Here is a 26,862-nt window from a genome sequence, read left to right as displayed (position 1 = left end):
ACAAGAAATGCCTGTTGATTTTGTATGATTTACTCTGTTTGGCTGGCGGGCCAAAAATAACACATATTAAGATAGAAGCCGCGGGCCATAGAAAATCCGACCGCGGGGACGTAGTTTGGACACCCCTGCCTTAATACCTTAATACGGCCCAACCCAACTGGACAGGAAGTAAAGTTCAGCTCTCTTTCCTGTCATGTGTGCAGCCTTTGGAGGCCTCAGCTCCAGGGCACAGAAACTATCTCTGACATGTAAACCAGAGGAAGTGAGTGAGCACAATAACAAAAGACATTCACTGACTGGAAGGAGCAGAAACGACTGGTTACATGATCCTTGAAGAACAACACATAATCTGAACTGTATGTACACTAACATGTACGACACACTCATTCATATGCAGCATAAGAAAATTCATATTACTGTATTACAATATGGACCAAAGCTTCATGGATGGAAGCTCTGTGAGTTTTACAACAGTATCAGACAGAGAACTGACCTCAGAGTCTGCAGTCTGCAATCTGGACTCTGCAGAAAACCACACAGCTGCTTCACTCCTGAATCCTGCAGGTTGATGTTGTAGCTCAGGTCCAGCTCTGTCAGATGGGAGGGGTTGGACTTCAGAGCTGAGGCCAGAGAAGCACAGCTGATCTCTGACAGACTGCATCTCCCCAATCTGAATAAAGAATAACAGATGAAATGATTGATAATCAATCAGATGAGTTTCAATGATCAGATGAACATTATTGTGTCCAAACAGCCTTTAAGGTTAACTGACTTTAAACAGAGGACATTTTCTACAGTTTCTGTAACAAACAGACTGAATTTAGGAATTTAGGATGATTCTATTTATACGTCCACACAAACCTGTTGAACTTAGTAATATTTTACAAGTCGAACTGAGACGAATTGAAAATTGGATGAGGGACATAAAATGGTGATTAATGCAGGGAAAAGTAAATGTATGGTGTTGGGATCCAGGTCTCTGGTAAAGATCCACCTGTGTTGGGTCTGACTGGGGGGTGCTGTAATAGAACAGGTCACTGAGGTAAAGCTACTCGGTGTGACTGGTGACAGTTTGTTGAATTGGAATAGTCATATAAATCAAACATTATTGAGTCTGGAGGTGTCAAGCACTGTAGAAAATGTATTCCAAATCCAGTGATGAGAACACCAGTAGAATCATTAGTTTGATCACATTTAGATTATTGTTCAATCATTTGGTCAAGTACAACTGAAATGAACTGAAGCAAAGTGCAAGTTGCTCAAATAAAGCAGCTGGTGTAGTTTTAAGCTGCCCTTTCAGGACTAGTGTTAGAGAACTGAATACCAGCTAGTTTGGCTAAGTGGAAACGGTAGGATTCATTATTCTGTTATTAACTTTATTAGAAAAACTGTTATTACAAAAATGACAAAAATACTTTACAGCAGACTGTTATTGTTCAGTGCTGAGCATCAATATTCCACTGGTCAGTCAGAGAGTCGCTCTTTGTCACCTCCGTGTGGAACTACCCTCATGCAAAGGACAGTGCAGTACAGAGCAATGGTGGCTGGAATTCTCTGTTCACAGCTTTTGGTTTTTGGAATGAATGCACTGACTTTATGTATTGACACTAGAATAACTGTTATTATTTATATTTGCTGCTTCTTTGTCAAGAATGGTTGAAGGGAAAAACTATGGAACTTATGAACCCTATAGTAGCATAACTGTAACTGTGATAAGGAATAATGTAGAGCTGCTGTTTCACTGTTTTAGTTTTTAGTACGTTGCTGTACTGTCATGTAGGAATGTGTGCACTCCATTTTGTCTGTATAACGTATTGTTTTATGTTAAGAATACTTTTTGAAGTCTACAGACCCCAGGAAGAAGAGCTACTGCTTTGGCAGCAGTTAATGGGGATCTTACTAAACTAGACTGGATTTAGGTCAAGAACAGAAACCAGTCTTAGCTCTGGCTAACAGGGGACTCTGTGTCTGAGTGCATGAAGCAGGATCATGTTGGACAGTAGGGTCGGGCGGTTTCAGCTAAATCTTCCTGAGTGCTTGCCTGGTCCCGTCTCCACTGTGCCTGCATAGAGAGGGGGGGTGTCTGCACAGAGCCCCATCAAAACAGCTGCTGTAGCCTACAATTCACTGCAGGTAAAGTGCATTATAAACTGCCTGGAACAGGTAGCCATCTTTGTCGGGTAATATCTGTGTTCACTGTCTTCCTCATAGCTCTCTCTCTCTCTCTCTCTCTCTCTCTCTCTCTCTCTCTCTCTCTCTCACGTCATGTTCATGAACTTTATCAAATGTCTCCAAAAGTAAAATACATTATACTACTGAAGAAAAACTGTAGATTCAACCACACAAGGCATCAAATAAAATATGTTTAATATTTGATCCTATTTTTTATATAAGTGGATTGCACTTTTTTATTAATGGTATTAAAAATGTTACCGTCGCTACCTGTGTGCCCCGCTGGTATACCTTAATACCTTAATACCGCCCAACCCTACTGGACAGGAAGTAAAGTTCAGCTCTCTTTCCTGTCATGTGTGCAGCCTTTGGAGGCCTCAGCTCCAGGGCACAGAAACTATCTCTGACATGTAAACCAGAGGAAGTGAGTGAGCACAATAACAAAAGACATTCACTGACTGGAAGGAGCAGAAACGACTGGTTACATGATCCTTGAAGAACAACACATAATCTGAACTGTATGTACACTAACATGTACGACACACTCATTCATATGCAGCATAAGAAGATTCATATTACTGTATTACAATATGGACCAAAGCTTTATGGATGGAAGCTCTGTGAGTTTTACAACAGTATCAGACAGAGAACTGACCTCAGAGTCTGCAGTCTGCAATCTGGACTCTGCAGAAAACCACACAGCTGCTCCACTACTGAATCCTGCAGGTTGTTTCCTCTCAGGTCCAGCTCTGTCAGATGGGAGGGGTTGGACTTCAGAGCTGAGGCCAGAGCAGCACAGTCGATCTCTGACAGACTGCAGCCCCCCAATCTGAATAAAGAATAACAGATGAAATGATTGATAATCAATCAGATGAGTTTCAATGATCAGATGAACATTATTGTGTCCAAACAGCCTTTAAGGTTAACTGACTTTAAACAGAGGACATTTTCTACATATTAACAAACACTTGTTTTTATGACAGCAGAGTACATTTAAAACAGGAGCACCAAAAACATGAACAAAAGAACATTTACAGCTTTATGAACAGAAGCTCTGTGAGGATTTAAATTAGACATATAACAGTATCAGACAGAGAACTGACTTCAGAGTCTGCAGTCTGCAATCTGGACTCTGCAGAAAACCACACAGCTGCTCCACTCCTGAATACCGCAGATGGTTGTAGCTCAGGTCCAGATGTTTCAGATGGGAGGGGTTGGACTTCAGAGCTGAGGCCAGAGAAGCACAGCTGATCTCTGACAGCATGCAGCCCCCCAATCTGAATAAAGAATAACAGATGAAATGATTGATAATCAATCAGATGAGTTTCAATGATCAGATGAACATTATTGTGTCCAAACAGCCTTTAAGGTTAACTGACTTTAACAGCTTTCATTATTTTAAACAATAAAAACTGTGTATGCTGTTTTGTAATATGTTACATCTTACACAGCAAACAAAATAACATCTTAGCATTCAGATGACAGATCAGAAAATGTTATCTGAATTTACAGCACAAATTTAAAACATTCAGAAACTGTGTGGTTGTGATAACAGAGCAACAAGTTATTGACTCTACTGTGAAGGTGAGATCTGATCATATGTGGCAGGTCTGGTTTAGGAGCAGCAGACATCAGTAAAATGTCAGGTAGACTAGGTGGGAGTCATTTAGTGCTGATCTCAAAGGGTCTGTAATTTAATGTTTACACAGGTTTGCAGTGCATGTCAACGAGACGTAAAAACGTGATGACGTGCCTTACGACAGATGTGTACTGGATGACGGAGTCTTTTTGAGAGAAGTGCCGCGTCTCTGTACAGCTGACAGTCTAACAACAGAGAACGTTAACAAGCAAAGACGGACTGCTCTGCTGCTCCAGTAAAACATCACAGTTTATCACAGACAGTCTGCTCACACGACACAAACTAATTCATGGTTTACAAACGTTCGCATTTCTGGAGAGTTGCTTTTATCCAGCCGCCGGTAAAAAGGCCCGAGGTCAGGATGCAGCCTCCCCGTGCAGCAGGGAGCAATGAGCGTCCCCCTCCCTCTCCATCATGTTGCTTTAACTTCTGTAAGCCCCCCAGTACTCCGGCACGTTCCCCAGAGAGGGACGCTCAATGCTGCACGGGGAGGTTGCTCTCTGGCCGGGCAGCACGCTCCCATGCACCCCGTCCATGAATTCTAATAGGGCTACTATACAACAACTAATAATAAAAATATTTCGTGCGCACGTTATACATAATTCGTGGCCACAATTTATTTCTTTTTGACCATGTCACAGAGGGGCTCCTAGTTTTGGAGAACTTCACTTGTACAGACGCTCTCTGATAGCAGGTTGTATGCAGAAGCATGTTTAGTCTCGTAGTGAATTGTGTCGAAGTGCTGAACCGGTGTTTTGCACCTTCGGAGCCCTCTGCGTAGCTGGAACCAACAACCAAGCCCTGCAGCCCCGCGTGACGCACCACGATGCAGACAGAGAGAGACAATGTTCTGCTCGGAGAATCATGCAAACATTACACAATGAGTTAAAAACAAAAACAAGAATTGCCTGTTGATTTTGTATGATTTACTCTGTTTGGCTGGCGGGCCAAAAATAACACATATTAAGATAGAAGCCGCGGGCCATAGAAAAACCGACCGCGGGGACGTAGTTTGGACACCCCTGCCTTAATACCTTAATATGGCCCAACCCAACTGGACAGGAAGTAAAGTTCAGCTCTCTTTCCTGTCATGTGTGCAGCCTTTGGAGGCCTCAGCTCCAGGGCACAGAAACTATCTCTGACATGTAAACCAGAGGAAGTGAGTGAGCACAATAACAAAAGACATTCACTGACTGGAAGGAGCAGAAACGACTGGTTACATGATCCTTGAAGAACAACACATAATCTGAACTGTATGTACACTAACATGTACGACACACTCATTCATATGCAGCATAAGAAGATTCATATTACTGTATTACAATATGGACCAAAGCTTCATGGATGGAAGCTCTGTGAGTTTTACAACAGTATCAGACAGAGAACTGACCCCAGAGTCTGCAGTCTGCAATCTGGACTCTGCAGAAAACCACACAGCTGCTCCACTCCTGAATCCTGCAGGTTGATGTTCCAGCTCAGGTCCAGATGTGTCAGATGGGAGGGGTTGGACTTCAGAGCTGAGGCCAGAGAAGCACAGCTGATCTCTGACAGCCTGCAGCCCTCCAATCTGAATAAAGAATAACAGATGAAATGATTGATAATCAATCAGATGAGTTTCAATGATCAGATGAACATTATTGTGTCCAAACAGCCTTTAAGGTTAACTGACTTTAACAGCTAACAGAGGACATTTTTTACAGTTTCTGTAACAAACAGACTGAATTTAGGAATTTAGGATGATTCTATTTATACGTCCACACAAACCCCTGTTGAACTTAGTAATATTTTACAAGTCGAACTGAGAACTGAAAATTGGATGAGGGACATAAAATGGTGATTAATGCAGGGAAAAGTAAATGTATGGTGTTGGGATCCAGGTCTCTGGTAAAGATCCACCTGTGTTGGGTCTGACTGGGGGGTGCTGTAATAGAACAGGTCACTGAGGTAAAGCTACTCGGTGTGACTGTTGACAGTTTGTTGAATTGGAATAGTCATATAAATCAAACATTATTGAGTCTGGAGGTGTCAAGCACTGTAGAAAATGTATTCCAAATCCAGTGATGAGAACACCAGTATGTTATAAGAACACTTTTTGAAGTCTACAGACCCCAGGAAGAAGAGCTACTGCTTTGGCAGCAGTTAATGGGGATCTTACTAAACTAGACTGGATTTAGGTCAAGAACAGAAACCAGTCTTAGCTCTGGCTAACAGGGGACTCTGTGTCTGAGTGCATGAAGCAGGATCATGTTGGACAGTAGGGTCGGGCGGTTTCAGCTAAATCTTCCTGAGTGCTTGCCTGGTCCCGTCTCCACTGTGCCTGCATAGAGAGGGGGGGTGTCTGCACAGAGCCCCATCAAAACAGCTGCTGTAGCCTACAATTCACTGCAGGTAAAGTGCATTATAAACTCTCTCTCTCTCTCGTATTAAAAATGATACCATCACTACCTGTGTGCCCCGCTGGTATACCTTAATGCAGGGGTGGCCAAACTTTTTTCGGGGAGGGCCAGATTCGATAATGCGAAACTCTCCGAGGGCCAACAGTCCCCGATGTCATTATTTTAAACAATAAAAACTGTGTATGCTGTTTTGTAATATGTTACATCTTACACAGCAAACAAAATAACATCTTAGCATTCAGATGACAGATCAGAACATGTTATCTGAATTTACAGCATAAATTTAAAACATTCAGAAACTGTGTGGTTGTGATAACAGAGCAACAAATTATTGACTCTACTGTGAAGGTGAGATCTGATCATATGTGGCAGGTCTGGTTCAGGAGCAGACATCAGTAAAATGTCAGGTAGACCAGGTGGGAGTCATTTAGTGCTGATCTCAAAGGGTCTGTAATTTAATGTTTACACAGGTTTGCAGTGCATGGCAACGAGACGTAAAAACGTGATGACGTGCCTTACGACAGATGCGTACTGAATGACGGAGTCTTTTTGAGAGAAGTGCCGCGTCTCTGTACAGCTGACAGTTTAACAACAGAGAATGTTAACAAGCAAAGACGGACTGCTCTGCTGCTCCAGTAAAACATCACAGTTTATCACAGACAGTCCGCTCACACGACACAAACTAATTCATGGTTTACAAATGTTCGCATTTCTGGAGAGTTGCTTTTATCCAGCCGCCGGTAAAAAGGCCCGAGGTCAGGATGCAGCCTCCCCGTGCAGCAGGGAGCAATGAGCGTCCCCCTCCCTCTCCATCATGTTGCTTTAACTTCTCTAAGCCCCGAAGTACTCAGGCACGTTCCCCAGAGAGGGACGCTCAATGCTGCACGGGGAGGTTGCTCTCTGGCCGGGCAGCACGCTCCCATGCGCCCCGTCCATGAATTCTAATAGGGCTACTATACTACAACTAATAATAACAATATTTCGTGCGCACGTTATACATAATTCGTGGCCACAATTTATTTCTTTTTGACCATGTCACAGAGGGGCTCCTAGTTTTGGAGAACTTCACTTGTACAGACGCTCTCTGATAGCAGGTTGTATGCAGAAGCATGTTTAGTCTCGTAGTGAATTGTGTCGAAGTGCTGAACCGGTGTTTTGCACCTTCGGAGCCCTCTACGTAGCTGGAACCAACAACCAAGCCCTGCAGCCCCGCGTGACGCACCATGATGCAGACAGAGAGAGACAATGTTCTGCTCAGAGAATCATGCAAACATTACACAATGAGTTAAAAACAAAAACAAGAAATGCCTGTTGATTTTGTATGATTTACTCTGTTTGGCTGGCGGGCCAAAAATAACACATTTTAAGATAGAAGCCGCGGGCCATAGAAAATCCGACCGCGGGGACGTAGTTTGGACAGCCCTGCCTTAATACCTTAATACGGCCCAACCCAACTGGACAGGAAGTAAAGTTCAGCTCTCTTTCCTGTCATGTGTGCAGCCTTTGGAGGCCTCAGCTCCAGGGCACAGAAACTATCTCTGACATGTAAACCAGAGGAAGTGAGTGAGCACAATAACAAAAGACATTCACTGACTGGAAGGAGCAGAAACGACTGGTTACATGATCCTTGAAGAACAACACATAATCTGAACTGTATGTACACTAACATGTACGACACACTCATTCATATGCAGCATAAGAAGATTCATATTACTGTATTACAATATGGACCAAAGCTTTATGGATGGAAGCTCTGTGAGTTTTACAACAGTATCAGACAGAGAACTGACCTCAGAGTCTGCAGTCTGCAATCTGGACTCTGCAGAAAACCACACAGCTGCTTCACTACTGAATCCTGCAGGTTGATGTTCCAGCTCAGGTCCAGATGTGTCAGATGGGAGGGGTTGGACTTCAGAGCTGAGGCCAGAGAAGCACAGCTGATCTCTGACAGACTGCAGCCCTCCAATCTGAATAAAGAATAACAGATGAAATGATTGATAATCAATCAGATGAGTTTCAATGATCAGATGAACATTATTGTGTCCAAACAGCCTTTAAGGTTAACTGACTTTAACAGCTAACAGAGGACATTTTTACAGTTTCTGTAACAAACAGACTGAATTTAGGAATTTAGGATGATTCTATTTATACGTCCACACAAACCTGTTGAACTTAGTAATATTTTACAAGTCGAACTGAGAACTGAAAATTGGATGAGGGACATAAAATGGTGATTAATGCAGGGAAAAGTAAATGTATGGTGTTGGGATCCAGGTCTCTGGTAAAGATCCACCTGTGTTGGGTCTGACTGGGGGGTGCTGTAATAGAACAGGTCACTGAGGTAAAGCTACTCGGTGTGACTGGTGACAGTTTGTTGAATTGGAATAGTCATATAAATCAAACATTATTGAGTCTGGAGGTGTCAAGCACTGTAGAAAATGTATTCCACATCCAGTGATGAGAACACCAGTATGTTATAAGAACACTTTTTGAAGTCTACAGACCCCAGGAAGAAGAGCTACTGCTTTGGCAGCAGTTAATGGGGATCTTACTAAACTAGACTGAATTTAGGTCAAGAACAGAAACCAGTCTTAGCTCTGGCTAACAGGGGACTCTGTGTCTGAGTGCATGAAGCAGGATCATGTTGGACAGTAGGGTCGGGCGGTTTCAGCTAAATCTTCCTGAGTGCTTGCCTGGTCCCGTCTCCACTGTGCCTGCATAGAGAGGGGGGGTGTCTGCACAGAGCTCCATCAAAACAGCTGCTGTAGCCTACAATTCACTGCAGGTAAAGTGCATTATAAACTCTCTCTCTCTCTCTCGTATTAAAAATGATACCATCACTACCTGTGTGCCCCGCTGGTATACCTTAATGCAGGGGTGGCCAAACTTTTTTCGAGGAGGGCCAGATTCGATAATGCGAAACTCTCCGAGGGCCAACAGTCCCCGATGTCATTATTTTAAACAATAAAAACTGTGTATGCTGTTTTGTAATATGTTACATCTTACACAGCAAACAAAATAACATCTTAGCATTCAGATGAACAGATCAGAAAATGTATATGAATATACAGCATAAATTTAAAACATTCAGAAACTGTGTGGTTGTGATAACAGAGCAACAAGTTATTGACTACTGTGAAGGTGAGATCTGATCATATGTGCAGGTCTGGTTTAGGAGCAGCAGACATCAGTAAAATGTCAGGTAGACCAGGTGGGAGTCATTTAGTGCTGATCTCAAAGGGTCTGTAATTTAATGTTTACACAGGTTTGCAGTGCATGGCAACGAGACGTAAAAACGTGATGACGTGCCTTACGACAGATGTGTACTGAATGACGGAGTCAGTTTGAGAGAAGTGCCGCGTCTCTGTACAGCTGACAGTTTAACAACAGAGAACGTTAACAAGCAAAGACGGACTGCTCTGCTGCTCCAGTAAAACATCACAGTTTATCACAGACAGTCTGCTCACACGACACAAACTAATTCATGGTTTACAAATGTTCGCATTTCTGGAGAGTTGCTTTTATCCAGCCGCCGGTAAAAAGGCCCGAGGTCAGGATGCAGCCTCCCCGTGCAGCAGGGAGCAATGAGCGTCCCCCTCCCTCTCCATCATGTTGCTTTAACTTCTCTAATCGCTCCCTGCTGCCCGGCGCGGGTAGCAGGGAGCGATGGAACAGGGAGAGGGACGCTCCGCTCCACTCCCCTGCGCTCCTGGAGCCCCCCAGTACTCCGGCACGTTCCCCAGAGAGGGACGCTCATTGCTGCACGGGGAGGTTGCTCTCTGTCCGGGCAGCACGCTCCCATGCCCCCCGTCCATGAATTCTAATAGGGCTACTATACTACAACTAATAATAACAATATTTCGTGCGCACGTTATACATAATTCGTGGCCACAATTTATTTCTTTTTGACCATGTCACAGAGGGGCTCCTAGTTTTGGAGAACTTCACTTGTACAGACGCTCTCTGATAGCAGGTTGTATGCAGAAGCATGTTTAGTCTCGTAGTGAATTGTGTCGAAGTGCTGAACCGGTGTTTTGCACCTTCGGAGCCCTCTGCGTAGCTGGAACCAACAACCAAGCCCTGCAGCCCCGCGTGACGCACCACGATGCAGACAGAGAGAGACAATGTTCTGCTCAGAGAATCATGCAAACATTACACAATGAGTTAAAAACAAAAACAAGAATTGCCTGTTGATTTTGTATGATTTACTCTGTTTGGCTGGCGGGCCAAAAATAACACATTTTAAGATAGAAGCCGCGGGCCATAGAAAATCCGACCGCGGGGACGTAGTTTGGACACCCCTGCCTTAATACCTTAATATGGCCCAACCCAACTGGACAGGAAGTAAAGTTCAGCTCTCTTTCCTGTCATGTGTGCAGCCTTTGGAGGCCTCAGCTCCAGGGCACAGAAACTATCTCTGACATGTAAACCAGAGGAAGTGAGTCAGCACAATAACAAAAGACATTCACTGACTGGAAGGAGCAGAAACGACTGGTTACATGATCCTTGAAGAACAACACATAATCTGAACTGTATGTACACTAACATGTACGACACACTCATTCATATGCAGCATAAGAAGATTCATATTACTGTATTACAATATGGACCAAAGCTTTATGGATGGAAGCTCTGTGAGTTTTACAACAGTATCAGACAGAGAACTGACCTCAGAGTCTGCAGTCTGCAATCTGGACTCTGCAGAAAACCACACAGCTGCTCCACTCCTGAATCCTGCAGGTTGATGTTCCAGCTCAGGTCCAGATGTGTCAGATGGGAGGGGTTGGACTTCAGAGCTGAGGCCAGAGAAGCACAGCTGATCTCTGACAGATTGCAGCTGATCAATCTGAATAAAGAATAACAGATGAAATGATTGATAATCAATCAGATGTGATCAGGTTCAATGATCAGATCTACATGTGTGTGTCCTCATCAACATGTCAGCAACATTCACACCTGTTCATGTCAACACAGATCAATAACCTGCTGCTGGCCTCAGTCAGTCTGCCATTACAGGATCAATATCAGATCACACATGTTGGAGCACAAACTGTTCATCATTTCATTCCAACCAATCAGAGAGGTTCTTACATAGACAGTTATCTTTGTCTGACTGTTTTCAGCAGAAAGTGTCACAGACAGAATAAATGGAGGCTAGAAGAAGAAGCTGAATGACAGAAACCTCAACAGCTGAGATGAAGAGGAGGCAGAAATGGAGACGATGAAGACATTTACACCATTTTAAACATCAGAATAAATTCTATAATCTCAGATTATTCTGTCAATCCTCTTATTTTCCTCTTATCCTTTATTAATTTCCATCATTCATTATTCATTGATTTCAATGATGTCCTCCATGTTCTTATGATGTTTGTGAAAACCTCTTTCATTGATTGATAGATTAATATTCATGTTTGAACCCAAACTGAAGCCGCTTCCACAGCTGAGCTGCCTGACAGCTAAAGGCTCGTCCTCCATTCTACTGTGATGAATCCTAGGAACTACAAGTAAAGATCTGAGATCTGACTGTTCTGTTAGGAACATACGGTTCTATCAGGTCCTGCAGAGATCATGGAGCTAGTCCATGAAGAGCCTTGTAGGTGAGGAGAAGGATCTTGAAGTGTATTCTTGAGTCCACTGGGAGCCAGTGAAGAGAAGCTAGAACAGCAGAGATATGATCCTTTGGCTGCTTCCTGTCAGAACTCTAGCTGCTGCTTCTGGACCAGCTGCAGCTGTTCATGCAGTGATGTGGACATCCTGACAATAGTGAGCTGCAGTAGTCCAGTCTAGAAGTAACAAAAGCATGGAGGAGGTTTTCAGCATCACTCTGAGAGAGGATGCTCCTGATCTTAGTGATATTACAGAGGTGGAAGAAGGCAGTCTGAGAGACCTGTTCCATATGAGGGATAAACCACATGTCCTGATCAAAGAGAACTCTGAGGTTCCTCACAGTCGGACTGGAGGCCAAAGTGATGCCGTCCAGAGAGAGAATGTTATCAGATAATCTAGATCTGAGATGTTTGGGCCAATAACAATGAGCTCAGTTTGGTCTGAGTCTAACAGTGAAACGTTGGAGGTCATCCAGTCCTTTCATAGACAAACATGTTCATGTCTGTTTTATAGAACATTTGATTGTACTTATAGATTACTGAACATCTACAAGTGGTCCATCCACAGAAGCAGACTGAGGGGTTTGTTCTGTATCTGGTAACATTGGAGTCAGATTATCAGCAGATGTCTTCACAGACAGAACGAATGATCACTGACACCAACGACTCTTTAATGAACCTGTGAACACCAGACTGGAGCTGATCTGTCATCAGACCACCGAGGACTGAGGAGACACCTGCTGATATGAAGGACCATGATGCTCCTTCATTCAAACTGTCTGTGCTCCCTGTTCTGTCTGTCAGTCCTGACAGGTGCTCTGTGCAGTCTGAGACAATCTGGACCTCCATTCTTCATAAACCTGATCATAAATAATAACAGAGAACTGACCTCAGAGTCTGCAGTCTGCAGTGAGGACTCTGCAGTCCAGAACACAGCTGCTCCACTCCTGAATCCGGCAATCCATTGCTGCTCAGGTCCAGTTCTGTCAGATGGGAGGGGTTGGACTTCAGAGCTGAGGCCACGACTTCACAGTGAGTCTCTGACAGTCCACAGTTAGAAAGTCTGTGATGACAGAAACATCAGAAAACATGTTATTATGAAAGAGGACACTTTATATGGACTTCATCTGAAGACAGCTGGACACGTCCTGTTGGACATGTTGCTCTGCACATCAGTGCCTCAGCTCATCTGATCTGACTGTGTTTGACATGTATCAATAATCCTCAACAGACTGTTAATCTGTGCTGTAATCTGCTGATGAAAGCAGAGAACACAGAGTTCCTTTCAGGCCTCCATGCTGTCCACAGTCTGTCAGTGAGATCTGACGCACGTCTGAGTCCACAGAGTCACCATGAGGACGTCTTCATCAGAGACACATTCTGAGTGTTCTTACTGAGCGGCTGCTGCAGCTACAGTTACACACTGATGTCAACAATGATCAGATTTGTATAGAAACACACACAAACAGAAGAACATCTGTCAAATGGAACAATGATTAGAAACAACAAGAAAACTTCTTCATTCATTTAACAGCTTTAAACAGAAACAGCTGAAAAATCCACGTTTTCACAGCTGAAGAACATCTGAGACAAAAACACAGCTGACATGTTCCAATGAACACATGGACCTCTGAAGAACCACACAGTGTGGATCTGTGAAGACCTGAACCACTAATCTACACTGATTCACAATCATCATCACATCTGGACTCACCGAGCCTTCCTGCAGTTCCTCACAGTTGGAATCAGTCTTCGTCGTCCCTGGTCTGTTGTGTTGTACTTCTCCAGGTCCAGCTCCTCCAGAACCTCCTCTGACATCTGCAGCATGTAGGCCAGAGCTGAACAGTGGATCTCAGAGAGGCTCTTCTCTGATCTGGTCTCTGACTGCAGGAACTCTTGGATCTCCTGATGGACTGAGAGGTCCTTCATCTCCATCAGACAGTGGAAGATGTTGATGCTTCTGTCAGGAGAGATTTCATCAGTGTTCATCTCCTTCAGGTTGTTGATAACTGTCTGGATGGTTCTTGAATTTTTCTTTTTCTGACCCAGCAGGCCCCCTAAGAGTCTCTGGTTGGACTGCAGAGAGAGGCCATGAAGGAAGCGAACAAACAGGTCCAGGTGGCCATTTTTACTTTGGAGGGATTTCTTCATGGCTGTCTTCAGGAAGTCATTCAGACATGAAATTTTTGGATCTTTCTTTTTATTTTGCTTTCTCCTGAGTAAAGACTCTGGCTTTGAGTCCAGCAGGAACCGTCTCAGCAGCTCGGTGTTCCTGTTGGTGTAACAGTGGAACATGTAGACTGCAGCCAGAAACTCCTGAACACTCAGATGAACAAAGCAGTAGACTGTTTTCTGGAAGATCAAACTCTCTCTTTTGAAGATCTGTGTACAAACTCCTGAGAACACAGAGGCCTCTGTGACATCCAGACCACACTGCTCCAGGTCTTCTTGGTAGAACATGATGTTTCCTTTCTCCAGATGTTCAAAGGCCAGCCTCCCCAGCTTCAGAAGAACTTCCCTGTCAGCCTCCGTCAGCTCCTGAAGACTGGTCTCATGTCCCTCATGGTACTTGTGCTTCTTCCTGATGGTCTGGACCAGCAGGAAGTGTGAGTACATGTCAGTCAGGGTCTTGGGCAGCTCTCCTCTCTGCTCTGTAGTCAACATGTGCTCCAGAACTGTAGCAGTGATCCAGCAGAAGACTGGGACTGCACACATGATGTGGAGGCTCCTGGAGGTCTGGATGTGGGAGAGGATTCTGCTGGACAGCTCTTCATCACTGAACCTCCTCCTGAAGTACTCCTCCTTCTGGGCGTCAGTGAAGCCTCGTACTTCTGTCAGCCTGTCCACACACACAGGAGGGATCTGATTGGCCGCTGCAGGGCGGGAAGTTATCCAGACCAGAGCCGAGGGAAGCAGGTTCCCCTGGATGAGGTTTGTGAGCAGCACGTGGACCGATGACTTCTGTGTGACATCAGACAGCCGCTGACTGCTGCTGAAGTCCAGAGAAAGTCTGCTTTCATCCAGGCCGTCAAAGATGAACAAAGGTTTACAGGCAGCGAGCTGCTCTGCTGTGACCTTCTGTAATGTTGGATGGAAGACATGGAGCAGCGTCAGAAGACTGTGCTGCTCATCTCTGATCAAGTTCAGCTCCCTGAAGGAAAGCGGAACCACCACACTGACATCTTGGTTCTCTGAGCCCTCGGCCCAGTCCAGACTGAACTTCTGCACTGAGAAGGTTTTTCCAACGCCAGCGACGCCGTTCGTCAGAACCACTCTGATGGCTGTCTGTTGGTCAGCTGAGGCTTTGAAGATGTCCTGGCACCTGATTGGAGTCTCATGGAGGGTCTTCTTCTTGGAAGCTGTCTCCAGCTGCCTGACCTCATGTTGGGTCTGGACCTCTTCGCTCTGTCCCTCTGTGATGTAGAGCTCAGTGTAGACCCTGTTGAGGAGGGTTCCACTTCCTGTTTCATCAGTTCCTTCAGTCACATGTTCACATCTCCTCCTCAGACTGACCTTATGTTCCTCTAAAACCTGCTGCAGACCAACATCTGCTGAAAGACAAGGACCACAATGAGACATCTTTCATGTCTGTACAACACAACACAACCACAAGTCCAGTTTCAGAAAAGAGTCCCTCAGCAGACACATGTCCAGTCTTACCTTGTCCATGTCTTTGTCTTGATCTAGGCAGCTGCTCGTCCTCACAGACGTCGCTCCTCTTCCTCTCTCTGTGGAGACATGTCTTCATCAGTAAAATTATTTATGGTTTTTATAAAAACATCAGAAAGTGTTGAGCAGCTCAGACGCTCTCAGAGAAACAGGAAGTCATGAACATGAATGAGCTGCTGTCTTTAACCACTGAGATCTTCCTGCAGGTTTCTCTGAACACACAGAGTCCACAGTGAAAGTCTCTCTGCTACAGCTGAGACCAGATCAGGTTTTAAATGAGGTCTGAATACTTTGAGTTCATCAGGATCATCATGTGGACATGAAGACAAACTGCATCAGTGACATCATCACCGTCCATCAGGACACTTTAGAAACTCTTACTTTGGATTGAAGGGTCCAGGTTCAGCACTGAAGTATAGAGGTTCTTCTTTGGACCAGTCACTCTTCATGGACTCACAGGTGGATCCTGGTCCTCTGTGTCTGCAAACACAAACTTTCCAAAGTCAGAGTAAAACCTAAGAAGATCAATCCAAACAGAATCAGATGAAACCTGTTTAGAAAGAAACCTTTGTCAAGAGCAGTTTGTTTTTATGAAGGAGAATAAAAATGGATTCAAATAATAATAAATCAGGTTTAATGTGAACAAATGAGAGATTTTTTGTTGAAGCCTCAGCGCCAAGTAGGGCTGGCAAGTAACCGAAAATATATCCAAACCGACATTTAGACCCTCTAACCGACTTGTGATGATTAATTTGATGATTACTTCTGTGCTGTCCCGTTGCTGTAAAAATAAAATCAAAGTGCGTTGTAGAGCTTGTTACATATCCAGAGAACAGTTCCAGAGGTGGCAAGAACAAAAACAAACTTTTCATACTTCATACAGAAGCAGCAGATTAGGTGAATGTTAGAAGACGAGATATTTGGGAAACAAGCAAAACCGAGAAATCCCAAATAGTAGCAACATCCTCCTCCTCCTCTGCTACACATGTTCACCTGAACTGCTGCTTCTGCTGTTCAGCAGCGTCATGTCAAAACCTGTGTGTGTGTGTGTGTATGCTGCAGTGGGAGGACTGAATGAGGAGTTCTGCACACACGTTTCTTGTGAATTATGAAAAGTCCGGGCCGAAACAAACTTTGTTCTTGTTCTTCTTGCCACCTCAAGGCTGTTCCATACTCCACGAGAACAGAGAACAGAACTCGCTCCACGGGTGGTAAGAGTAAAAAAAAAAGTTCTTTTTGGCATGGAGGTTCCATACTCCGTGAGACGTGTGAAGAAGAACTCCTCATACGGCCTCCTACGCAGCACACGTCACACACAAAAGGTTGACAATGCAGTTGTGTTGTAAACTGTGAGCACAGTCGTGGTTACCTGGCCTAACGAGCTGATAATGTTCAGGGAAGAGGGCGCACAGCTGACAATAGATAGAAGATCAGTGCAGCTGACTGTAGCAGACCTCTGGTCTGTGTGAGTTTAACTGTGTGAACGTGTGGATGACTGTCTGCAATAACACATCCCGTCTCCTGGTGTTTAATGTGCGCGAGCCGCTGTAACACTGTGATCAATACTGGGATTAGTTTTTATCTCCACCTTGTGGACAGACACTCTGTGCGCCGTGTTTCTCCTTCCAGGAGCTGTTTGCCAGCTGCTCATCTAAACTGTCCATCGTCGCTGTGCTTCCTCCTTCTGTCTGTGTGTTCTGCACCTGAAGAAGCTCTTGGCTTCAACACATTCATCACGCCCACAATAAATTCCGACCAATCACAGCATGGTTGACGCACAGCACTGAGAGAAAATGTTCTGCCCGGGCCATGTGTCCGAGAGCGCTGCACAACGTCCGAGATAAAAAATGACGTCACTTTGTGGGCGTAACGTCTGCAGGGGGAAGGGAGTTCTCTGTTCTCGCGGAGTATGGATCCAGCTTCAGAACCACCACTAGATTTCTCTGTTCTATTGGAGTATAACATACTTAAATCACGTTACTGGGTCTCCTTTTTAGTCTGCGTTCACTCAAAGCGAAGCCATGATCCTTAATCGTTATCGAGGAAAAAGCTTCAGTTAATTGTGATATTGATTTTAAGTAATATCACCCAGCCCTAACTGATCCACATGTGGAAGTCCAGAGACCTGGAGGACTGACCAGAATCCAAGCCAATAACATCAGGGACAGAAGGGATTCACATGAGACACATACAGGACTCAGCAGCAGGACTCTTACCTTGGACTGAAGGGTCCAGGTTCAGCACTGAACTCTGGAGGTCTGCCTTTGGACCAGTCACTCCTCATAGACTCACAGGTGGATCCTGGTCCTCTGTGTCTGCAAACACAAATGTTTCTGTTCACATGGATCAATCAGTGAAGTCTCTCTGAACACATGAAGGACTGATCATCTGATGATCAGATGGTTCAATAACAGTCCTCTTCTTTAAGCTCTGACTGAACCTCTGTAACATCAGGGACAGAAGAGATTCACATGAGACACATACAGGACTCAGCAGCAGGTCTCTTACTTTGGATTGAAGAGTCCAGGTTCAGCACTGAAGTCTGGAGGTCTGCCTTTGGACCAGTCGCTCTTCATGGACTCACAGATGGATCCTGGTGGTCCTGCTCTGCTCTCCTCTTCCTCCACACCACCATCCATCTTCAGTCAGTCTCAGGCCTGAACCAGGATCACTCAGAGACTGTAACAGTCAGCTTCTCTGCACTGAGCTGGTTTCTAACCTGTGAACAACAAACAGAGGAGCTGGGTTCAGCTGATCCAGGTTTCAGAGCTCACATTTAAAGAGAGATCAGAGGACTGAACATGTTCTCATGCCGATGTTTAGGAAGGTCTCTGAGGACTCTGGGACACTTTCAGAGAACTTTCAGAGGGGACTCTGATAGGACTTAAGCTGGATCCATACTCCGCGAGACAAAGACATTTTTCCCCCCTGCAGACGTTACGCCCACAAAATGACGTCATTTTTTGTCTCTGACCGCCCGCTGATCCGCACTCCTGTGCACAGGGTCCGGGCCGAACTTTGTCTTTCAAGGCTGTGCGGCAACCATGCTGTGATTGGTCGGAATTTATTGTGGGCGTGATGAAAGTGGAGAAGCGCAAGAGCCTCTCCAGGTATATAGGTAGGTGTATAAACAGCGCTGATTCAACAGATTTAGATAACACCATACTGGTTTTGCATGATGAGCAATAAAAGAAAGAAAGGCAAGTCAGGGTGATTTGTCACCAATAACTCCAGACAGCCATTCACACATACCAGATGGTGACTGTTATTACCATTCTATATACTCCTACATACCCGGGCATAATAGGCTCGTTAACAATGTCTGTATATCTTTGCTATTGTTACTTTTAATGTCGCATCTTCACAGCTCATCACCGGACAGTTTGAAGTATCGCAGGCACATTGGAACACAGTACATGTGCAAATGTGGTCATAAAGGCACAAACACTGAATCTTTGCTATTGTTACTTTTAATGTCGCATTTTCACAACTCATCGCCGGACATCTCACGCTGTTGCAGGCACCCTCTCTGTATAATGCCCTCTTGCCACACGTCCTTGTGGTGTGTTAAAAAACTCAGTAAAGTCTTTCCTTATAGTGGGCGGGCCGTATGAGGAGTTCTGCACACACACGTCTCGCGGAGTATGGTACCTCAGTGCGGAAAATACCTTTTTTTTGTATCTCTTACCACCCGTGGAGTGCGTTCTCCGCTCTTTGTCTCGCGGAGTATGGATCAAGCTTCAGACCGACTGCAGAGCTGAGTCAGCAGCTGGAACTAATAACCCTGTTCACACTGGGGGAAAAAATCTGGCTAAAGCGGGATTCGGGCCTATCCAGATGTATCCAGATGTTTTTTTTTCTGAGTGTGAACAGCTCGAATCCGGCTGTATCCAGTTTGATTTCAATCCGGCTAGATCCACCTTTGGTGGGTGGATCTAGCCGGATTGGCTCAAATGTGGCTCAGGTGTGAAAGCAAATGTGGCTAGCGAATCCGGCTAGCGACATGCTACTTCAGGTTCACAGGGCGCGACATGGGACAAAATACCGCATGATGCATGCGCACACGCGGTCCTACCGCAGCCTGAACGGACTCTGTATATTACGAGGTGCCACCTAGTGGTTTGGAGGACAGCAAACACACTGGATGAAGCCGGATTGAGTGCGGACACAAATGTGTGCTAGCCAGATTTGAAAATAGGTCTGAATGTATTCAGCTTAAAGGCTGTCTGGGCTCAATCCTACTCCAGCTGGAACAGGGCTCTAGACTAACTTTTTGCACTGGTTGCACTGGTGCGCCTAACTTTTTTTCTTAGGTGCAGTGGAACACAAAATTTAGGTGCACCGCATCTCAACACCCACCTCTCTGTATTTTCTGGCTGTTGCTCCTCACTATCTATCTGCCAATGGGAATTAAAATTAAAAAATGATCATATACACCTTTATTTATTTAACAGTTGTGATTGAGATATATATTTAGTTTTCTTCAACACATTTCTAATGCAGCTACAGTATCTCTTCTCTCATCTTCCTCACCTCTTCCTCTCTGCCTCTGTGTCTCCTCTCTTTCTAAAGCTGAACTCCAGCTGACAGACTTTTCAATCTGTCTGTTACAGTTTTAGCTGTATGCAGATATCATCCTGGCAGACAATGCTCCACTGTAGCAGATTTTGAATGGGCGTTCATCATGTAACATGTTCTATAACTCCTTAAACCAGCTGACTGCTGTCAGTCAGAGTGAATCAGCCTTCATGGATGAACCACACAGGTCAGATAACACTGTCCTCAGACCTGCTGTTCAGTCTGTTATAAAGCTACGAGCACGTCACGCCCCCTCCCTGAACATGACCGGCTCGTTATCATCCGTCATTCAGGTCAACAGCAAATTAGCAAAACCCGCATAGTAGCGACAAATCCTGCTCCTCCGCTACATGTTCAACTGCGGATTCTGCTGTTCAGCAGCAAAACATCTTTAAACCCTGTCTACCTGCCTGCCTGTCTGTCTGTCTGTCTGTCTGTCTGTCTGTGCGCTGCAGTGAGAGGCCCGTATGAGTTGACATTTCAAAGAGTCCGGGACGAGACAAACTTTGTTCGTGTTCTCGTCACCTCGGAAACACGAACATATCACTCTGTTCTCATGGAGTATGGAACAAGCTTTATCACACAGCATCAGCTCTGCGCAGCATATGTCCGCGTTCTTCCTCTTCTTCTCGATTTTCGGCAGACTCGGTCTGACTGCAAATGTACACACACACACGGGGGTCCCGCCCTTCACCGTCTCTGACTGGTTTAGACCATTGGTTTATGAGCCTGATGTGTGTCTGTTGTTGGACCACAGGGAGACTTTTAACAGTCGTGGAGAATGTATCTCCCTCTTACAGCTGGTCGTACCGGTGCGACCTCTGATATTTTTTGGTTGCACCTTTGAAAAATTAGGTCGCATGTGCGCCCAAAACGGTCCCACTCTAGAGCCCTGTGGAATGACTTTCTCCAGTGTGAACGGGGCCTAAAAGCCCTCTGCTCACGTGTCAGCAGGGGCGGAGCTAGGAGGGGCAGCAGGGGCCATCTCTGGAATGTGATTGGACACCTCAGGTGCCACCCGGCCGACTCAGCAGGAAGGTTCTCCTTATGAGCCGGTCCTGTTGAAGGTCTCTTCCTGTTAAAGGGAGTTTTTCCTGACGCTGTTGGTCTTCAGGGGGTTCAGGCTCTGGGTCTGAGAACATTCCAGTACAGACTGCAGTGACACAGCTCGGTTTGGTAATAACTAAAAACATCCTCCAAAATGCAAATATTACCCCCACACTCAATGCTGTGAAAAGGTTTTTAACCATTGGTGGACTGGGACTGGTGGTTTGTCTCTTCTAGGTCGTATTTTACTGTCTAAAGCTGAAGGTCTCTGAAGACTCATGAATCCTTGTCCTCCAAGCTTCACACCCCCAGAAGTTATAAGGTGATCCGCTCCATTAACTTTAATCTCATCCTGAAAAATAAAACACTACATTCACAGATCACAAGTAGTAAAACAGAGAACAGAGGGTTAAAAGCTTCAGACTTCAAATCCACTGTTGCTGCTTCCAGGGTCAGATGGTTAAAGAATGTTTATCTATATGGTGCCATATTCCTCACAGGTTCTTGTAAAGGTCGGCGTTATAAAGGCTCAGGTTTGTGGTCTGTCATTCATCCATGTGTAAGTGCCACTGTGCTGATTAAGGGCAGTGAGAGGTCAGCTGGTCCATGCAGTGCCTTATTTGCACCATAGATGGCGCCATTCTTCCACCTACATCTGTGACGCACCTCACTTAGACTTCCTGTACAGACAGACTGGAGGCAGAGCCTGTGTTCTGTCAGGTCTGGTGCAGATCACTGAGACTCTCCTGGTCTAGTCGATCACCTTAAATCTGCTTCATTTAGCTCTGCATGAATAAGTCTGACATGTTTATTAATAACAGGCTGAACATCACTCAGCTGTTACTTCAGGCTGCTGGAAACACTCCAAATATCAGAGGGAACATGCTGTGGAGCCTGGTTCAGGACTCCTGTCTCCTCCTATCTGTGTTCTGATGGGCACCCCGGCATTCAGTGCAGTACAGTCCACTGCAGAACAGACGGAGGGTTCCCATTTCTGCTTAGGGGCGACTTTGAAGGGACAAAGAGCCCTGAAATGATCAGAATTCCACAGCCAGGCGCTGAAGATTAGGAATCTGCTCTTTATCCATAATTCCTCCCCTCATAATTCTGTGTTGTGGAACATGGAAGGATGTCATCCATTTTATGGACTCTTTGTTCAAATAAAAGAGGCTCACAGACTTCAGAATCCAAGACTGAAAGACAGGAGGTCTGATCCAGATCAAGATCAAGGCCTGGACTCACACAGGAGGCCTGAACTGCCACTTACTGACACACACAGCAGAACACGATCAGTCACCACCTGCTGTCCACACTCACTGAACGGTGATGCTGATCATATTTTCAATAACAATAATTCACAGAAACAGACGAAGTTTAAACTCACCGAGCGTCACCGTCTGCTGCTCAAAATGGAGACTGAACACAAACACTTTCACTTTCACTGCCCCTCCCTCTGCAGGTACAGAAAACCAGGTGAGTTAATGTGTGTCTGACATGAGGCCAGGTGCATTATGGGAGATGTAGTCTGGCTTTGCTAACAGTGACAGAGTCCTTCACTGTGTGTTATCTGTTAACCTGACCCAGCAGCTGGTCTGACACACAGAGCCATGTGTTCTGAACAGTGCTGGAAGAAGTACTGGAGCTGGGTGCTTTAGTCAAAGTACAATGACCCAGTAAAATACATACTTAAGTACAAGTGCTACATCAGCAATCCTACTTCAGTAAAAGTAGTATGCAATTACTTTTAAATGTACTTAAAGTATTCAAAGTAAAAGTACTCACACAGTGAGTTGTCTCTCAGCATCTAGGTGGAGCCGTGTTGATAAAGAATGCAGCGAGAGCTCCTGTTAATACTTTTGTATATATAACTGATTTTCATTGCAAAGGACATGAACCAAAGTGATCAAAACTACAGTGAATGAAATTCAGGAAGCTCTTGAAGGGTTTTATAAAACTCTACACTCTGAAGGCCCTGGTAGGAGCGTGAGTCACACGGATCATTTCCTGAACTCTCTAAATCAGACCTGGGCAAAGTACGGACTTCCGGCAAGATGGCGAACCGGGTGCATGTGTATGTTTGAGCTCCATCTGCATGTCCCAGATTTTTCCACTAAACTTGCTCTCTGACGTTCAGTTTTACACCCTTTTGGAAAGAAATTGTTTAGCACCAGCACTTCTGATTCATGAAACCCACCGTAACAAACCGAGGAAGCGTAACAGCGGGCGGACACGACTACTCAGTCAACATGGAGTTTTCGACCGACGGCGCCAAACGCAAAGACCCTTTTTCACCGGTCAAAACTCAACCGAATGCTAAAAAGAAGGACTCAGAGAAGGAGGAAGGTGTGTCTGCTATTCTGGAAGCGATAAAACAACTTACCAGTCAAACCTCTGCACTTACTGACAAGGTAGATTCTCTCGGCACTCAGATACAACAAAACTCTGTGATGCTTGCTAACATGGCGAAGGCTGTCGAGTTTAATGCGGCAGAGATTAAAGACTGTAAAACTAAACTACAAGCAATGGAGAAGGACATGACTGCAAATAAGAAAGACAACGCTGAGTTGAAAGAGAGAGTCCTGGATTTGGAACGATATAAGCGACGCTGGAATCTGCGGATTAGGGGGATAAAAGAGAAAGAAGGAGAAAATATTCGTGAAGTAGTGACCAACTTGTTGGCTAAAATCTCCCCCACATGGTCCCCGAACATCAACCACATTGTGGACTCTGTTCACCGGCTGGGTCGTCGAGAAGAAAACAGGACGAGGCAGGTCATCATCCAATTCACACAGAGAACACACCGCGACGCACTGTGGAGGATGACCAAGGACTCGTCTGTCTGCAAGGACCTGGAGATCGGCTTCATGGAAGACCTCTGCAGAGCTGACAGGGAGACACGCGCAGCGGCATGGCCGAAGATTCAACAGGCGCGAGCAGCAGGGAAGCGGGCCTACTACAGAGGTGGAGAGGCTTACATCGAAGGACAGAGAATCACTTAACTTGTAGCTGAGTGACAGGTTTTATATGGAAACAAGATTGCACTTTTTGGTTGTGCAATACAAGGGGGTTTACTTTATTATCCAAATATTTTGAAGAGCTAAGTTTAAAAATATTTTGATATTGAAGGGACATTGCCTACGTTTGGGCTTTATCACTTTTTCACTTAAACACTTTACTGTTTTGCGTGCTAGTAGTTACTAGCTGTGTTTACTCGTTCCATGTTGAATACTTTTGTTTCTTTTTCTTGTTTGTCGTTGAATGCTAGGGGCCTAAGAGACAGCACTAAGAGAAAAGCAATATTTTTGTTTTGTAAAGGTGAAAAAACGAACTTTATTTTGTTACAGGAAACACACTCAAAACCAGAAGACGAAAAATTTTGGATTAATCAGTGGGGGGATAAGATCCTCTTCGATCATGGTTCCACTAAATCAGCAGGTCTGGCTATTTTGTTTCATAACTCCCCTGGCACTCTTATAACCTCTAAATATAGCAACAATGGAAGATGGCTAATCTGTGTTTTGAAATTTGACGACCAGTACATTATTTTAGTAAACATCTATGGTTATAATAACCCCACGCATAACAGACAACTGATTTCAGAGGTCTCTGATGTCATTAAAAACATAAATATTACTTATCCATTGGCCAGTGTAGTTATGGGGGGTGATTTTAATATGGTTAACGATGAATACCTTGATAGATACCCTCCCAAAGGTCACTGTAACTCTCAAAACCCTGTCCTATCAAACTTGTGTAGTAACCACAATTTATTAGACCCATGGCGTTTCAAATACCCTGACACCAAACAGTACTCCTGGTTCAAACCAAATGATGTTACAAAGTCCAGAATTGACTATTGGTTAATTTCTGCTCCTATATTACAGATGGTCTCTGGCTGCTCACTATCTGCTGCTCCTCTTACGGATCATTCTGTTGTCAAAATTAGCTTTTCACCACCTGGATCCAACTATAGAAACAAAGGCTATTGGAAATTCAATTCAAGTTTATTAAATAATTCAACATATTGTGATGGTATAAAGAATCTAATCACAGAGGTTGAAAATGAATGTTCCCTAACCTCACATGTATCTAGATGGGAATTTCTTAAATTCAAAATAAGAGCATTTTCCATTCAGTTTGGTAAGGCTTACAGCAGAAGTAACAAGCAGACTGAGTTGAATTTAATTAAAGAAATTAACACCTTCTGTTTGAAGACGTCACTATCTGATAGTGATAAGCAGGAGTTACTAACTTTGCAAGCTAAACTTGATGAAATGTATCTTAAAAAAGCAGAAGGGGCCTATGTTAGATCGAGGGCCAAATGGATGGAGGAAGGTGAAAAAGGTACAGCATATTTTTGCCGTCTAGAAAAGAGAAGACAGGTGAGAAATTCGGTTAAAACCTTACTGATCGGGAACCAGCTATGCTCTGACCCTTCCAACATTGCTAGGGAAATCGTTTCCTTTTATAGTAAGCTGTACTCCTCCGTGTTTTCTATAAATGACTCCGATGCATTTTTCAAGCACATAGAAAATTCTATTCCATGTATAGAAGGTGACTTTGCAAGGTTATGTGATTCTGATATTACTGCTGATGAGCTTGACAAAGTAGTTGAGAGCCTATCTTTGAATAAATCCCCAGGATGTGACGGTCTGACATCCAACTTCTACCGTCATTTCTGGGACTTATTAAAAAAACAATTTAGTCTTATGCTAAAAGAAGCATCTGATAATTTAATGTTCCCTCCCACTATGAAGCAAGGAGTTATTACTTTGATCCCTAAACCTGGCAAGGACCCAAAAATATTGGATAATCTTAGACCTATCACACTATTGAACACTGACTATAAAATTATAACTCACGTTTATGCTAATAGATTAAAATCTGACTTAGACAAAATTATTAGTGACTCCCAGTCTGGTTTTATGAAAAACAGATCTATTCACAACAATATTCGGTTAATTCTTGATCTTTTAGATTATAGTCATTTAATTGAGGATGATGGATTTATTCTTTTCCTTGACTTTTATAAGGCCTTCGACTCAATCGAGCACCCTTTCATTTTCCAATGTCTTAAACGTTTTGGATTTGGTGACAAATTTCGAAACATCATTGAATCTCTTTATGATAATGCAAATAGCTCAGTCTCATTACCAGGGGGTACCTCGCCAAGGTTTTCTATCAAACGTGGGATTAAACAGGGATGCCCAATCTCCCCTTTTCTTTTTATTATTGCCACTGAGATGCTCTCTATTTTTATCAAGAATTCGAATATTGCTCCCCTAAATGTTTTAGGCAAACCTATAATCATTAGCCAGTTAGCGGATGATACAACCATTTTTATGAAACAACTATCTGAGATTCCAAAAATATTACGAAACATTGAAATATTTTCTAAAGCCTCAGGGCTTAAACTCAATTTAAACAAATGTGAACTGATGCCAATCCATCAATGTGCTTTAACAAATATTTACAACATTCCCATAAAGACGATAGTCAAATATCTGGGTGTATATATCTCTAAAGATGTCACTGAAAGAGAAAACAAAAATATAAAGGAGGTTTTGGATAATTGTCAAGCTAAACTTAATTCCTGGTTACTGAGAGATATAAGTTTATTAGGTAGAGTGTTTTTGACTAAGATGGAGAGCATTTCGAGGTGTATTTATCCTGCATATTCTCTAGCCATTCCTAACAGAGCCATCAAAACGATTAATCAGATTAATTTTGATTATATTTGGAAAAGAAAAAC

The 26,862-nt window shown here is 44.1% G+C and overlaps 1 protein-coding gene across 30 annotated transcripts in view; it reads right to left on the bottom strand.

Moving 5' to 3' along the window:
• The window catches only part of LOC114453318 (NLR family CARD domain-containing protein 3-like), a 444,189-nt gene that overhangs the window by 139,394 nt on the left and 277,933 nt on the right, over nucleotides 1-26,862 (bottom strand). For 5 of the 30 annotated variants that reach the window (XM_028433165.1, XM_028433169.1, XM_028433164.1 and 2 more), the window contains exon 2: nucleotides 17,994-18,204. The exons of 17 other annotated variants lie outside the window; for them this stretch is intronic. In XM_028433165.1, coding sequence (XP_028288966.1) covers nucleotides 17,994-18,124 — 131 coding nt within the window. In that variant the 5' untranslated portion in view covers nucleotides 18,125-18,204. Of the gene's footprint in view, nucleotides 1-15,476; nucleotides 15,545-15,866; nucleotides 15,966-17,701; nucleotides 17,801-17,993; nucleotides 18,205-26,862 lie in introns of all 30 variants that reach the window. 8 more of the 30 variants (XM_028433156.1, XM_028433149.1, XM_028433159.1 and 5 more) reach the window with 6 other exon arrangements.

Source organism: Parambassis ranga, chromosome 20 (assembly GCF_900634625.1).
Source record: "Parambassis ranga chromosome 20, fParRan2.1, whole genome shotgun sequence".
Lineage (NCBI taxonomy): Eukaryota > Metazoa > Chordata > Actinopteri > Ambassidae > Parambassis > Parambassis ranga.
This window is presented reverse-complemented; position numbering and strand designations above follow the sequence as displayed.